At 43.4% G+C, this 14420-nt stretch overlaps 1 protein-coding gene across 1 annotated transcript; it reads left to right on the top strand.

Moving 5' to 3' along the window:
* The first annotated feature begins 622 nt into the window (after positions 1-622).
* On the top strand, positions 623-2446 carry LOC310648207 (uncharacterized protein). Its single transcript, XM_083375956.1, has 2 exons — positions 623-1935; positions 1971-2446. The coding sequence occupies exon 1, from the start codon at positions 744-746 to the stop codon at positions 1794-1796; it is 1053 nt and encodes a 350-aa protein (XP_083232082.1). The 5' UTR covers positions 623-743; the 3' UTR covers positions 1797-1935; positions 1971-2446.
* The last annotated feature ends 11974 nt before the right edge of the window (positions 2447-14420 follow it).

Here is a 14420-nt window from a genome sequence, read left to right as displayed (position 1 = left end):
TTATTATTATTATTGTTGTTGTTTTGTTATTGTTATTGTTATAGTTATTATTCTTCAATGTTCTAATATTAGACTTAAACTAAAAAATTATGTATATTACTGAACTATTGGTTAACTCAGACAACACCTATAATGGTTTTGACTTATTAGAGGGGATACTGTATTATTAATTAGATGGTTTAACATGGTGGGAAATAGATAATTTTTAGAAAACAGAGTAATACTATAATGAAATAGATAAGATGTGTAACCAGAATGTTAGACTTTGCTATGAAAAGGGGAAAAGGGGAATGCTCCAAGGGACTTCCGGTGGCTCCGCGGCGACGGAGGGAGCCTTCCCGGGCTGCCCGCGGCTCAGCTGTTGTTTTTTCGCCCGAAACAGCGCCGATCAGCTGTTCGGGCGAATCCGAAGCCCCCTCCTCGGGAGAAGAGGAGGGGGCGAGCTCCCAGGTAGGGGTAGAGTTCTCCAGGGCCGCCTGAGCTTATGGCTTGGGCGGCTGAAGGATTGAACTCCCCCGTAGCCTGGGCTGCTCCCAGCTGGCCGTCGCCTCTGCTCCTGACTTCTTGGAGCAGAGCCAGCCATCTGCGACCACCCCTGCCTGAAGGAATGACTATGATTTAAAGGAGCAGGCAGAGCGATACAAGAGGAAATGGTAAAGAGGATTACTATGTTTTACTCTCCAGCTTGATGGACTTTTTTGGATTACAAATCTGAAGTGAAAGTGCGTCATATTTGGTAAAAGATGGCGGCTAAACCACCCCCTAAAACTCTTCGGAGTGCTGGAACTTCTCCCGTGCAACAATCATTATTGCAGGCGCTGCATCCTCCTGATGTATTGATATCAAAGGACTTACAAGATGCTCTTGAAAAACATACCCAGGTAATTTTGGAATCAATTAATATTAGATTTGCACAGATGGAGGAGAAATTGGAGAAATTGGAGGAGAGAATGGAGGAGAGGATGGAACAGAAGCTCAAAGCGATGAGGGTAGACATCTTGACTTCAGTGTGTAAAGTGGCTCGGTGTGTGGAAGAATTGGAGGAAAAGCTAGAAGACTTGACTCAAAAGAATGCTATATTAGAAGCAAAAGTATTGGAGAATGAAAATAAAATGGAAAAGGAACTGTGTCTTGCTCAATATTTCCAGATGCAGTTTGCCATTAGAATTAGAGGCTTAAAGGAGAATACTAAGGAAGATCTAAAGCAGCTGGTTTCTGAGGCTTTTGAAATAGTGTTGAAACAGCCAGCATCTGAAATAAAAGGAGGCATGGACAAAGTGTTTCGTGTGAATTCATGGATTGCCAGACAGAGGAAGTTGCCTAGAGATGTGGTGGTATATTTTGCAAAAAGGGAAACTAGAGATGAAGTTATACAAGCTGCTTATGATACTAAAGTTATGATTGCTAATCAAGAAGTTTTGGTCTTAAAAGAAATTCCTCCAAAGATTCTAAGGAGAAGGAAGGATTTTACATTTCTTGTGCAAGAGCTCAAGCAGCGAGATATAAGGTTCAGATGGGAGATCCCAGTGGGGTTGATGGTGACGCACGAAGGTAAAAAGTACCGTTTGGTTACTGTGATGCAAGCGCGTGATTTCTACAATAATGTTTTAAATGCAACGCCATTAACACTTTTGGAAGCTGGAAAGGGATCTGGAGAAGGAGTGCATCAAGAGGCCGAAGATGGTCAGATAGAAGACAACGGTGTTGGAGGAGATCAAGATACAACCTCGTCGGATGAATCTATAAAACAGAGGGTGACGCGTGCTGCTGCAAAACGATCTAAGAAGAGAAAGTAGCAGGAATTGCAGAAGTCTTTGGAACTTTTACGATATAGTCAAGTAGTCAAGTAGGGGAGGGGGGAAAGATTTGGGTGTAGACGCAATATATTTTTATATTTGGTGGTTTTGTGGAAAGGGTGAGCTTTTTTGGATTAAAGTTTGGGGGAATATACAGAAGATTCTCAAATGAAGGTTCAAGTTTTGTTTGCAATCTTTTTTCTTTTTTTTCTTTTTTTTCTTTTTTGTTGTGTTTGGAATAATTATAGATGTGGTACTGGAAGAGGAACGGTCGATTACAGAAGAGTTGACTTTAAAGTTTTTTGATTTGGGATCCTTGGTTAATTTGGAAAATTATTTGTAAGAATGTTATATCATGGAATGGATAAAATGGATGGAGTTTATTTAGGATAAGTATAGGGTTGAGAAGGGTTTTTTTTTCTTTTTCCTTTTTTTGTCTTTAATATATGTTTAATACTATTAAGGTTTGTTCCATTCTATATAAGCTAGAGAGTGTCCTTTTCTTATTCTAGTTTTTTTTATATATATATTTAATATTGTTAAGGTTTGTTTTATCCTATATAAGCTAGAGAGTGATGGATCTTAGAATTTATAGTTGTTAGTATATGGTTGCTTAGGTTTGCTTTTTTTAATATATATATACCTTGTATTCAGCTCTGGGAAGTAGGGGGGGGAGGGGGGGAGGTAGGGGGGAGGAGGGGGGGGAGGAGGGGAGGTAGGGGGGGAGGAGGGAGGGGGAAGGGGGGTTTTTTAAAGGAAAATTGTATTTTAAAACTTTTCAATAAAAAAAAAAAGAAAAGGGGAAAAGGGAGAAGTTGAGATAAGGGAAACTTTGATCACCTAAATATAAAATACTTGGAAATCATAAATAATAGTGTTAATTTGAATATTGATGGGAAATTAAACCCTGAAAAAAAGCAATAACAGGACATTGATTGTATATAAGGATTAAGTGCAAATGCAATTAAGATATGTATAAGCTAAAAATTATTGATAACTGTAACAAAGATATTTTTATCTATTTATTTATTTATTTATTTATTTATTTAATTAATTTATATACCGCCCTTCTCTCAAGAGACTCAGGGCGGTTAACAGGGCAATATGTAAAAGACAAATACAAAAGTTAAAATTATTAAAACATGATTAAACAATGCCCATAGTACAAATAGTACAAATTTAAAATTAAAGTCATAATAACAAACCCACCCCATCCCATCAGGCCAGGCCCGCTTCCTTAAAGAGATGGGTTTTAAGGTCGCGCCGGAAGGAGCGGAGGTCGGGCGCCATCCGGAGCTCTACCGGAAGATGGTTCCATAAGTCCGGTGCACCCACAGAGAACGCTCTCCCCCTGGGGGCCACCAGTCGGCATTCTTTGACCGGCGGCACCCTGAGGAGGCCCTCTCTGTGGGAGCGTACTGGGCGGAGGGAAGTTGACGCCGGCTGCAGGTGCTCCCCAAGGTATTCTGGACCCATGCCATGGAGGGCTTTGTAGGTCATTACCAACACCTTGAACCTCACCCGGAAGACAACTGGCAACCAATGCAGCTCGCGGAGCAAAGGTGTAACACGGGAGTATCGGGAGACCCCCGACACAACTCTCGCGGCTGCATTCTGTGCCAGCTGGAGCCTCCGAGTGGTCTTCAAGGGTAGCCCCATGTAGAGAGCGTTGCAGTAATCAAGACGAGAGGTCACGAGCGCATGAGTGACCGTGCGCAAGGCATCCCGGTCTAGATAGGGCCGCAACTGGCGCACCAGGCGAACCTGGGCGAACGCCCCCCTAGTTACAGCTACAATATGGTCTTCTAAAGAGAGCTGTGAATCTAGGAGGACTCCCAAGTTGCGAGCCCTATCTACAGGAGGTAATGACTCACCCCCCATAATGAGGGGTGGGATATCCTGAATATCCCGGGATGCCGGTACGCACAGCCACTCCGTCTTGTCGGGATTGAGACGAAGCCTGTTCCTCCCCATCCAGACCCGGACCGCCTCCAGGCACCGGGACATCACGTCGTGGGCATCACTGGGGTGGTTTGGGGTCGAAATGAAAAGTTGGGTATCATCAGCATACTGATGATACCCAACTCCAAAACCACGAATGATCTCACCCAGCGGCTTCATGTAGATGTTGAACAGAAGGGGCGAGAGGACCGACCCCTGAGGGACTCCACAAGCGAGAGGCCTCGCGGTCGACCTCTGCCCCCCCGTCAACACCGACTGCGAACGTCCCAGGAGATAGGAGGAGAACCACTGAAGAACCGTGCCTCCCACTCCCAATCCCCTGAGACGCCGCAGCAAGATACCATGGTCGATGGTATCGAAAGCCGCTGAGAGGTCTAATAGGACTAGAACAGAGGAGTATCCTCTGTCCCGAGCCCTCCAGAGATCATTCACCAGCGCGACCAATGCCGTCTCCGTGCTGTACCCAGGCCTGAAGCCCGATTGGTACGGGTCTAGATAATCCGCTTCATCCAGGACCAGAGGGAGCTGATGTGCCACCACACTCTCAACAACCTTCGCAAGGAAGCGAAGGTTGGAGACCGGACGAAAGTTATTCAAAACAGCCGGATCCAAGGTAGGCTTCTTGAGGAGAGGTCTCACCACCGCCTCCTTCAAGGCGGCGGGAAAACTGCCCTCACTCAAAGAAGCAGCTATAACCGCCTGGAACCAGCTTCGTGTCCCCTCCCGGGCTGCATAAACCAGCCAGGAAGGGCACGGGTCCAATAAACATGTGGTGGAGCTCAGCCTCCCCATGATCCTGTCCACTTCCTCCGGAGTCACAGGATCGAACTCCTCCCAGATGACATCGACAAGATCACTCGTGTCCTGATCATCCGATACTGCCCAGTCGGAGTCCAAACCGGTCCGAATCCGAGCGATTTTGTCCGACAGATGTTGACTAAATTCCTCGGCACGCCCCTGCAAGGGATCCTCACTGACCTCCTGGTTGAGGAGGGAGCGGGTCACCCTAAACAGGGCGGCCGGGCGATTATCTGCGGACGCGATGAGGGCAGCGAAATAATTAGATCTCGCTACCCTCATCGCAGCGAGATAAGACCTAATATGGGATCTTAGTCGCAATTGGTCGGATTCAGATCGGGTGGACCTCCAAACGCTCTCTAGGCCCCGTCTCCGACGCTTCATCTCCCGGAGCTCCGCGGAAAACCATGGAGCCCATTGGGATCTGCGCCGGGTCAGGGGCCGCAAGGGTACAACTCGGTCAAGTGCCTCCGTGGCCGTCCTTTCCCAGGCCTCCACTAAGGCATCCGCCGAGCTGTGAGCTGGGGAGGCAGGTGGGGCCCCCAGCGCTGCCTGAAACCTCTCAGGGTCCATTAAGCGCCTGGGGCGGAACCATCTAGTTGGCTCAACAACCCCACGGTGGGGGGTGGCAAAACGGAAGACCAGCCGCAGGAGATGATGGTCGGTCCATGACAGGGGCATAACAATTGGGGAGCCCCCACCAAGATCATCTAACCACCGACCAGATAAGAAAACCAAGTCAAGGGTGTGGCCTCCCTCATGGGTTGGTCCATAAATTACCTGCGTCAGGTCCATGGCCGTCATGGAAGCCATGAACTCCCGAGCTAACTCAGATACTCCTCCCAGGGATGGTAGATTGAAGTCTCCCAAAACCATTAGTTTAGGAAACTCAATCACCAGCCCTGAGAGGATATCGAGAAGCTCAGGCAGGGCTGCTGCTACGCGACTAGGCGAAAGGTACGCGAGCAGCAAGCCCAACTGCGCCCTAGGACCAAACCTCAATAAGAGAGATTCACACCCGACTATCTGAGGAACGGTGGCCTCCTGCGGACATAAGGTCTCCCTCATAACTACAGCCACTCCCCCACCCCTACCCTGAGTCCGAGGCCGGTCTAGTTGATAATAATAAGAATTGTACTAGCCCAATATGAGATAGTAGATATTAATGGAAAAACAGAGGAAATATTTGATGTTGTAACATGAGATTTATACTAAAGACTTATGTACGCTATTGAACTATTGATCAATCCAGTCATCACATTGCTTTTTAAATACCCAATTGTAAAATGAGAAAATCAATAAAATATTATTAAAAAAAGAAACATGTTCTTTGAGGAAATTTCAAGCCTTGGAGTTCTGATATGTTTGGTCTTGTCTGTCAGAAGGCCAAGTGTGTGTGAGAAAGCGGGAAGGCTTTTGGGGAGAAGTTTGTGTGTGAGAAAGGGAAGGCTTTGGGGAGAAGTGTTTGTTTGAGTGAGAGAGGGAAGGCTTTGGGGGAGAAGTTTGTGTGTGAGAAAGGGAAGGCTTTGGGGAGAAGTGTGTGTGCGAGCGAGAGAGGGAAGGCTTTTGGGGAGAAGTGTGTGTGTGTGAGACAGAAGGCTTTTGGGGAGAAGTAAGTTTGTAAGTGAGAGAGGGAAGTTTTTTTGTGAGAGAAGCAGTGAGGAGAAAGGGAGAAGAGGAGAGGCTTCTCTGAGACAAGCAGAGGGATCAAGCCAATGAGCAGAGGCTGTGGAAGGAGAGGCCAGCAGGCAGTGATGAGAAAGAGGAGAGAGGAAGAAGGGCCAATTAGCCACCTGACCACCAAAATAGTGGTGCATATTAATAAATATGGAGAAAATCATCATACATTCATCATAGATTTTATTTCCTGGAAGAAAACCATCACCAGCTTCCTGTTTGTGTTATCTGAAACAAAATATTATCCAAGCATTCCATGAAGCCTTCTTTGTTCCAGAGACATTTTACAACAAAACATAAAGAGCACACTGAAAAGCCAGTAGCATTTTTCGTGAATTTATAAAATGCCGTGCTGCTTTCATGAAGTCTACAACCATCTCAAAAAAATGTCTGGAAGCATCTTATGAATTGTCCTTGATAGCAGCTAAACGAAATAACCCTCACACAATCGTTGAAGAAGTCATGGTTCCCTCTGCCATTGCAATTGTTTCAATTCTCTTTGATGAAAAAATGACTGCTGCTATTCGTAATATTCCATGTTCTGATAACACTGTCCAAAGATGCATACAAAATATGGCCACATGGTGGAAAATAATAATAAACCTTTATTGTCAAAGTACAACATGTGTACATTGAGATTAGCTGACCCTCCCCCCGTGCTCTCTCCCCCCAACACACAGTGACAACAAACCCTCCATCCTACCACACCATGTGAACCAACTACACCACACACCAGCCTCCCAAGTCAATTCTGCATAAGTTCAGAGATTATATCCCATTTAAAAGCCGGGGGGTGCCTCTCCCCGCATGTGTTCTCAGGCGGAGAAGCTGGGCAGCCATGGATCTCGCTCCCTTCCGGCCTCCATCCATCTGAGGCCCAAGCTTGGTGTGCCCGGCTGGCCAACGATGGGCTGGCAGAGATTTATAGTTGGGCATCATCATCACACTGATATCTTACCCCATGTTGGTGATCTCACACAGTAGATGTTAAATAGCAATGGGGAAAAAGTAGAGTCCTGAAGCACTCCACTATCAGTGCTTCAACATTATCTAGATCAGGAAACAGACTCCACAAGGCTAGAGCTAAGCTTTATTGAAGCTATATTAACATACTGTGGAGTCCTTGGTGCTCTGAGCTCTGTTGCTTTCTTGCAGATCTTTCATTACCCAACTAGGTAACATCTTCAGTGCTAGGGTTGAGGTTTTCTCTAGCTAGTACTGAAGATATTACGTAGTTCAGTAATGAAATGTCTGCAAGAAAATGACCAAGCTCAGCACCATAGACTCCACAGTTCAACCCTGAACTACAAATATTCTCTTCTACTGGTATATTAACATACTCTTGCAAAGTCTGATTGTGTTTTTCCTCCCCACCCTTTTATACCCAATTGAATCAGGGAGGAGTCAGCCCGAATCTCTTCTTAATCCTATCTCCTTTCCCAAAGCTTAGGGAAGGCTTTTGTACTCTTTTGCTTTGACCATCTCCATGATGCTGCATCTGGAAAGCAGGGATCCATTAACTTGCTTATATACAGGCGAAACTCGAAAAATTATAATATCGTGCAAAGGTTCATTTATTTCAGTAATGCAACTTAAAAGGGGAAACTAATATATGAGATAGACTCATTACATGCAAAGCAAGATAGTTCAAGCCGTGATTTGTCATAATTGTGACGATTATGGCGTACAGCTCATGAAAACCCCAAATCCACAATCTCAGAAAATTAGAATATTGTGAAAAGGTGCAATATTCTAGGCTCAAAGTGTCCCACTCTATCAGCTAATTAAGCCATAACACCTGCAAAGGCTTCCTGAGCATTTAAATGGTCTCTCAGTCTGGTTCAGTAGGAATCACAATCATGGGGAAGACTGCTGACCTGACCGTTGTGCAGAAAACCATCACTGACACCCTCCATAAGGAGGGAAAGCCTCAAAAGGTTGGATGTTGGATGTTCCCAAAGTGCTGTATCAAAGCACATTAATAGAAAGTTATGTGGAAGGGAAAAGTGTGGAAGAAAAAGGTGCACAAGCAGCAGGGATGACCGCAGCCTGGAGAGGATTGTCAGGAAAAGGCCATTCAAAAGTGTTGGGGACTTTCACAAGGAGTGGACTGAGGCTGGAGTCAGTGCATCAAGAGCCACCACACACAGACGGATCCTGGACATGGGCTTCAAATCTCGTATTCCTCTTGTCAAGCCTCTCCTGAACAACAAACAACGTCAGAAGCATCTTACCTGGGCTAAAGAAAAACAGACCTGGTCTGTTGCTCAGTGGTCCAAAGTCCTCTTTTCTGATGAGAGCAACTTTTGCATCTCATTTGGAAACCAAGGACCCAGAGTCTGGAGGAAGAATGGAGAGGCACACACTGCAAGATGCTTGAAGTCCAGTGTGAAGTTTCCAGTCTGTGTTGATTTGGGGAGCAATGTCATCTGCTGGTGTTGGTCCACTGTGCTTCATTAAGTCCAGGGTCAACGCAGCCGTCTACCAGGAGATTTTGGAGCACTTCATGCTTCCTTCCGCAAATGAGCTTTATGGGGATGCTGACCTCATTTTCCAGCAGGACTTGGCACCTGCCCACACTGCCAAAAGCACCAAAACCTGGTTCAATGACCGTGGGATTACTGTGCTTGATTGGCCAGCAAATTCGCCTGATCTGAACCCCATAGAGAATCTATGGGGCATTGCCAAGAGAAAGATGAGAGACATGAGACCGAACAATGCAGAAGAGCTGAAGGCCGCTATTGAAGCATCCTGGTCTTCCATAACACCTCAGCAGTGCCACAGGCTGATAGCTTCCATGTCACACCGCATTGAGGCAGTAATTGCTGCAAAAGGGGCCCAAACCAACTACTGAGTACATATGCATGCTTATACTTTTCAGAGGTCCGATATTGTTCTATGTACACTCCTTGTTTTATTGATTGCATGTAATATTCTAATTTTCTGAGATTGTGGATTTGGGGTTTTCATGAGCTGTACGCCATAATCATCACAATTATGACAAATCACGGCTTGAACTATCTTGCTTTGCATGTAATGAGTCTATCTCATATATTAGTTTCCCCTTTTAAGTTGCATTACTGAAATAAATGAACTTTTGCACGATATTCTAATTTTTTGAGTTTCACCTGTATCCAGGTCTGAAATCCAACTGAAAAGGGTCCAGATAATCCACTTTATGCAGGGTTGTTTAGAACAGGGCTTATCAACCTTTTCAGCCATTGTACCACTTTTAGGATATGGCAACATCTGAGTACCACCAGTCGCCTAGCAAGGTGTCAAAAACTTGATGACCAAAAAAAAGGAAAAAAGTGATAAAGTACAGGTAGTCCTCGACTTACAACAGTTCGCTAAGTGACTGTTCGAAGTTACAATGGCATTGAAAAAAGTGCCCCCCAAGCCACAGCTGAGCAAGACACCTACCTGCCCGCACAGCGCGCTCTTCCTCCTGTCCAAGGTTTTCATTGTTGTGAGCATTTCTGTTGAGGATTGGCAGTGGGGGTGGGGTGGGGTGGGAGTTTGGTTTTTATTCCCACATCTGCTGGGTGGCTGCAGCAGGTTTTGGTCACTTCACATGACCCTGGGACAGTGTGACTGTCATAAATATGAATCAGTTGCCAAGCATCTGAATGTAAATCAAAAGACCCTGGAGATGCTGCAACATTCAAGCTGATTGGCGCTTTTTCTGGGCTCAGGAGAAGTGCCGGGATCAGTGCCACTTTACAGCTAATCTGCGCTTCTTCAGGGCTCAGCAGAAGCACCAGGATTAGCCCCAAGCTCCAGCTGGAGCCTGGCACTGATCCTGGCGCTTTCACTGAGCACTGACAGCCTCGAAGAAGCACCAATCAGCTGGAAAGTGGCACTGATCCTGGCGCTTCTGCTGAGCCCTGATAGCCCTGCAGCTCCAGCCATGTCTCGTTCAGGCTTCTGCAGTGCTGCCACCGGTTCAGCTCATTCCCTTCCCCACTACCACTTTTCTAGGATGGCCGCATACCACCTGCCAGGTGCCAATGTACCACAGGTGGTACCCGTACCACTGGTTGAAAAGCCCTGGTTTAGAAGATAGGTGATAATTTAAAGACAGGATACTTGCAAGCCTAGATAGCACAGCATTCTACCCTTTTTCCAGCCACATGCTCTGTCCTTTCCTATTTGGCACCAAGAGAGCTCTAGGCCAGAGATGGGCAACCAGCAGCCTTCCAAATGACACTGGGCAGCAAATTCCATCACACCTGACCATCGCTAAGTAGACCTCATGGCCATGGGGGTACAGGTAATCTTTGGTTAGCAACCACAATTGGAACTGGCAACTCAATTGTTAAGCAATGCGGTTGTTAAGTGAGACATCACATGACCCTGACTTCTGATTTTACTGCTGATTTCTGGGTTCTCAAATGGCTATCATGTGACTTCTGGGTTCTCAAATGGCAATCATGTAACTGCAGGACACTGTGAAGGCCATACATATGAAGAACAGTTGTAAATGTACTTTTTTGGTGTTTTTGTAAGTTTAAACAGTTGGTAAACAGTACAGTCATTAAGTGAGGACTACCTGTACAACAATCTCAGCCAGGGAATGTCATCTGGCAGGGTCCAGGGAGAAAGTCTTGGAAGATCATGCCTCTGGAGATCAGATTGGCCTGGATCCTGCTGGCCTTCTTAAAGACTCTGTAAACATGTTTTTGCCAATGGGCATGGGGACCCAGAATGTCCTAGAGCCAGTTCAGTGGCTGTATTGCGTTATTGCTGGATGCTCTTACCTTGGCTGTATGTCTTATGAATATTGCTGATTTCTATATGATTTTTTATTTTTTGTATTGCTTTTAGATTGCTGAGTTGTTCTGTTTTATATTATTTTTGCTTTGACCTTATTCAAGTTTTCTTAAATCCAGTTTTTGGCAATTTATCTTGCAATACTTCAGCTGAGAGTATAAACTTCTCACTTAGTTCAAAACTAATCCTTCCATTCCCCCTCCCCCCAGCATCCAGTCAGAACTAATGAAGCTTCTTGGATGAGAAGCAAATGTCTTCTTCCTCAAGGAAAAAACATAGTCCAGTTGCCTTTTGAAAAAGCACCTTTGAGACATCTTAGTTCAGACAAAATTAATTTGATTTCTTCTCCCTTATAGCTTTAATAATACAGCAGCGCATGACTTGGTATTCATTACCTTGAGAATATGCTAGAACAGCTTTGGTATACTGTATTTACATCAGAAAAAAACACATTTGAGAAAGTTTTTAACAAAATCCACAGAACAAGAGGTTACAAAGAAACCCTCTTTATTTTCACATTTCAAATACAGTGCATAGGTTTAAAAAACAAGGTTAATTGAATCTGTTCATAAGCGTGACAGCTGAAAATCATGAATCACAAACTGTAAAGCAGTTTCTGCAGTATAATAAACTCTGTAGATAATCGTTCTAAAACAAGAAGAGAAATAGCAAAAAAATGCACAAGACTTACATCTTTACATCTGCAAAGTTATTTGGGTAGCTAAGGGTGCTATAAACATGAGGCAAAAACACCTTACCCCCACCCCCTACAGGGTCAGTAGGAAGACAGACCTTACTGCATTTGTCCCAGAAAACATGTTTCACAGTCAACATTAAAGCAGAATGCGTTTGAACAACTTTTCTAGTTCTATACAGGCATATCTAGTATTTCACAACATTACAGGTTAAGAAGGATCACACTCAGTAACAGTAATCTAGGATTCACAAGTCTTACTCTATTACATGATAAATATTACAAAGCTATTACTAACACTGTATTCAACGAAAACTAGAAGCCCCTTGAAAAAGGAAAAGATTAATAATACAGTATTCTGCTGGAACAGGTCATGGATGCCACTTTCCTTTACAAATAAGAAATACACATAAATTCTTATTAAATAGATTATTCAGCTGTCCAGTATATAAATCATTCCTAAAAAAAGGAGAAAACCTGTAAAGGAAAAATATTAGTATAGGTTAGGAAGCTACAAGTATTCAAAGTCCACACGTAAGGAGTTTCGTTATGTGCAAAATTCATTATCTGGAATGGACCATTCCAGAGAACCCAGAATGTTGTGTTTTGCAGTCATAGAACTTGATGGATTCTGTGTCAGGGTTTGGTATAAAGAGATGGATCTCTAAGAACAGCCCTTTTCAACCTGGTGTCTTCTAGATGCGTCAGGTTTTCAATACTTAAAGGTTACAATCCCAAAATATCTAGACTGGATAGCTGTGTGTTATCTATGCTAGACATACACCACTAATTCTTCTAAATGTAAATTTATGATTTGCTGAAAGAACAGAATCCAAGAGTGCACCTCTGATTCCAGATATTTTGAGGTACATTTAGTGCCTCTGAGAAGTCAGGTGGTAGCACTGCTTGCCATGGCGTAGTAAAATAATTTACTTGAATGCAAAAATTTTTATGCCACAAGATGAAACACTAGAAGATCTCAAGAAGCAGGAGGTGAAGGGGAAAGGAGATTGAATATTTTAACATGAGACACAGGATACTCTAGAACAGTGTTTCTCAACCTTGGCAACTTTTAAGACATGTGGACTTCAGCTCCCCAGTTAAAGTCCACATATCTTAAAGTTGCTAAGGTTGAGAAACACTGCTCTAGAACTAAAGTGAATGACTGATCTGCAATATGACACTGGATCACCAATAACAATTGGAACACAGTCATATGAGCAGCACTTACCACTCATTTTAGCACCTAAAAGTAAGGGGGGAAATGCCCCCTTTATTTTATTTTGGGGGGGGGGAGGTAGCGGGTTTCAAATGCTCAATGGACCCATTTCCCTTCTTACAATTCTGCAACTGTCCTCTCCAAATAGGCCCAATCTGAATGACTGGCCTGCAATCCCTGGCCACTTTTGGAGTGCAGCCCTGAAGAAACCATGCAAATCCTAGAAAAGCCTTGAAATGGCCAAAGCAGCATGTTCCTGCTTTATGCCACGCTAATCACATACAAAAATTACACTCCATGGTCCTAAATAGTTTCCTTAGCTCAGTAAGAACTCAACAATTTAACATAACTCATCGGGTTCTATTTTTCTCCCTAAAAAAAGAAAACAAGCTGCGAAAGAAGAACAAAGATGGAGAGTTATCATATTGAAGAAAGAATTAAGTCCTTGGTAGGAGAACATTGGGACCTGAAAGAGCTGTAGTCCCATCCTTAGGAATTTCAGCAAACTGGATGGCTTGATTAACCCCTATAACAGTTTGGTACAAAGGGCCAATGAATGAAAAATCATGATTGGAAAAATGCCATAGGCATGATTTAAAATTAAGACAACTGCTAAGCAAAATAATAAAATAAAATTTTAACAATGAATAAGATATGAAAACTTAAAGATCTCCTATAAAGATGGGTCTGACATAGTGGTTCCATCTGTAAAAAAAATAAGATTCATTTCAAGGTTAAGCACTGGAAGAGAGTCAGGAATCATTTCTTTTCCCTATAATCTGAAAGGAAAATTATGCAGTTACTTAAAAGTAAATCTTCATTTTCACTTACATAAAATGGGAAATGAAACAAGCTTCATAGAAAAGACCAGTATTATGCATATAAATCAAGCAGATAACCATACAGTTGTATTCTAATTAACAATAATTTCTCTGAAGAAACATATTTTCTGTAGCACCAAATTAAGAGTAGCACCAAACAGCATTCGGCCAGATGATCTGTTTAATGATGATCTGGTTTTGGGATTCCTGCTTACTGGTTTGCTAGAGTGTACTACAGATTTTTCATTAACAACTTTCTCCCATGAGGAAAGGTTAACACATTGTCTTCTTTTGGTGAGGTTGTTTTTAAACCAACAGCAAAGGGCAACATTGAGTTTTATCATTTTTTTAACCTGACATTCTCAACCAAAGATTTTAAATAATATGAAAAGGGGTAGCACTACCAAAGCTGAGTATGGAAAGTGGAATATATGCTTTGAATATCACAGTTAAAAATGATCCCGCCCAACCAGATTTATACCAAAAGATGACATACATGAGATCCAATATGAATCAATGTTCTGTACATTAGGACCCAAGGCTCATATTAGTAACAAGTTATTAAATATATATGTTACTGGCAATGTGTGAAAAGCTGGCATTGTACAGAATGCCTAGGAAATCTATAGAAAGCATGATGTTTTTAGGAAGAATATGAAATATCTGTGTTAATTTATGCT

The sequence above is a fragment of the Vipera ursinii genome (assembly GCF_947247035.1).
Source record: "Vipera ursinii genome assembly, chromosome: W".
NCBI classification, from domain to species: domain Eukaryota; kingdom Metazoa; phylum Chordata; class Lepidosauria; order Squamata; family Viperidae; genus Vipera; species Vipera ursinii.
This window is presented reverse-complemented; position numbering and strand designations above follow the sequence as displayed.

Coding starts and splice junctions, on each gene's coding strand:
- LOC310648207 (XM_083375956.1), top strand. CDS start 744: ATGGCGGCTAAACCACCCCCTAAAACTCTTCGGAGTGCTGGAACTTCT.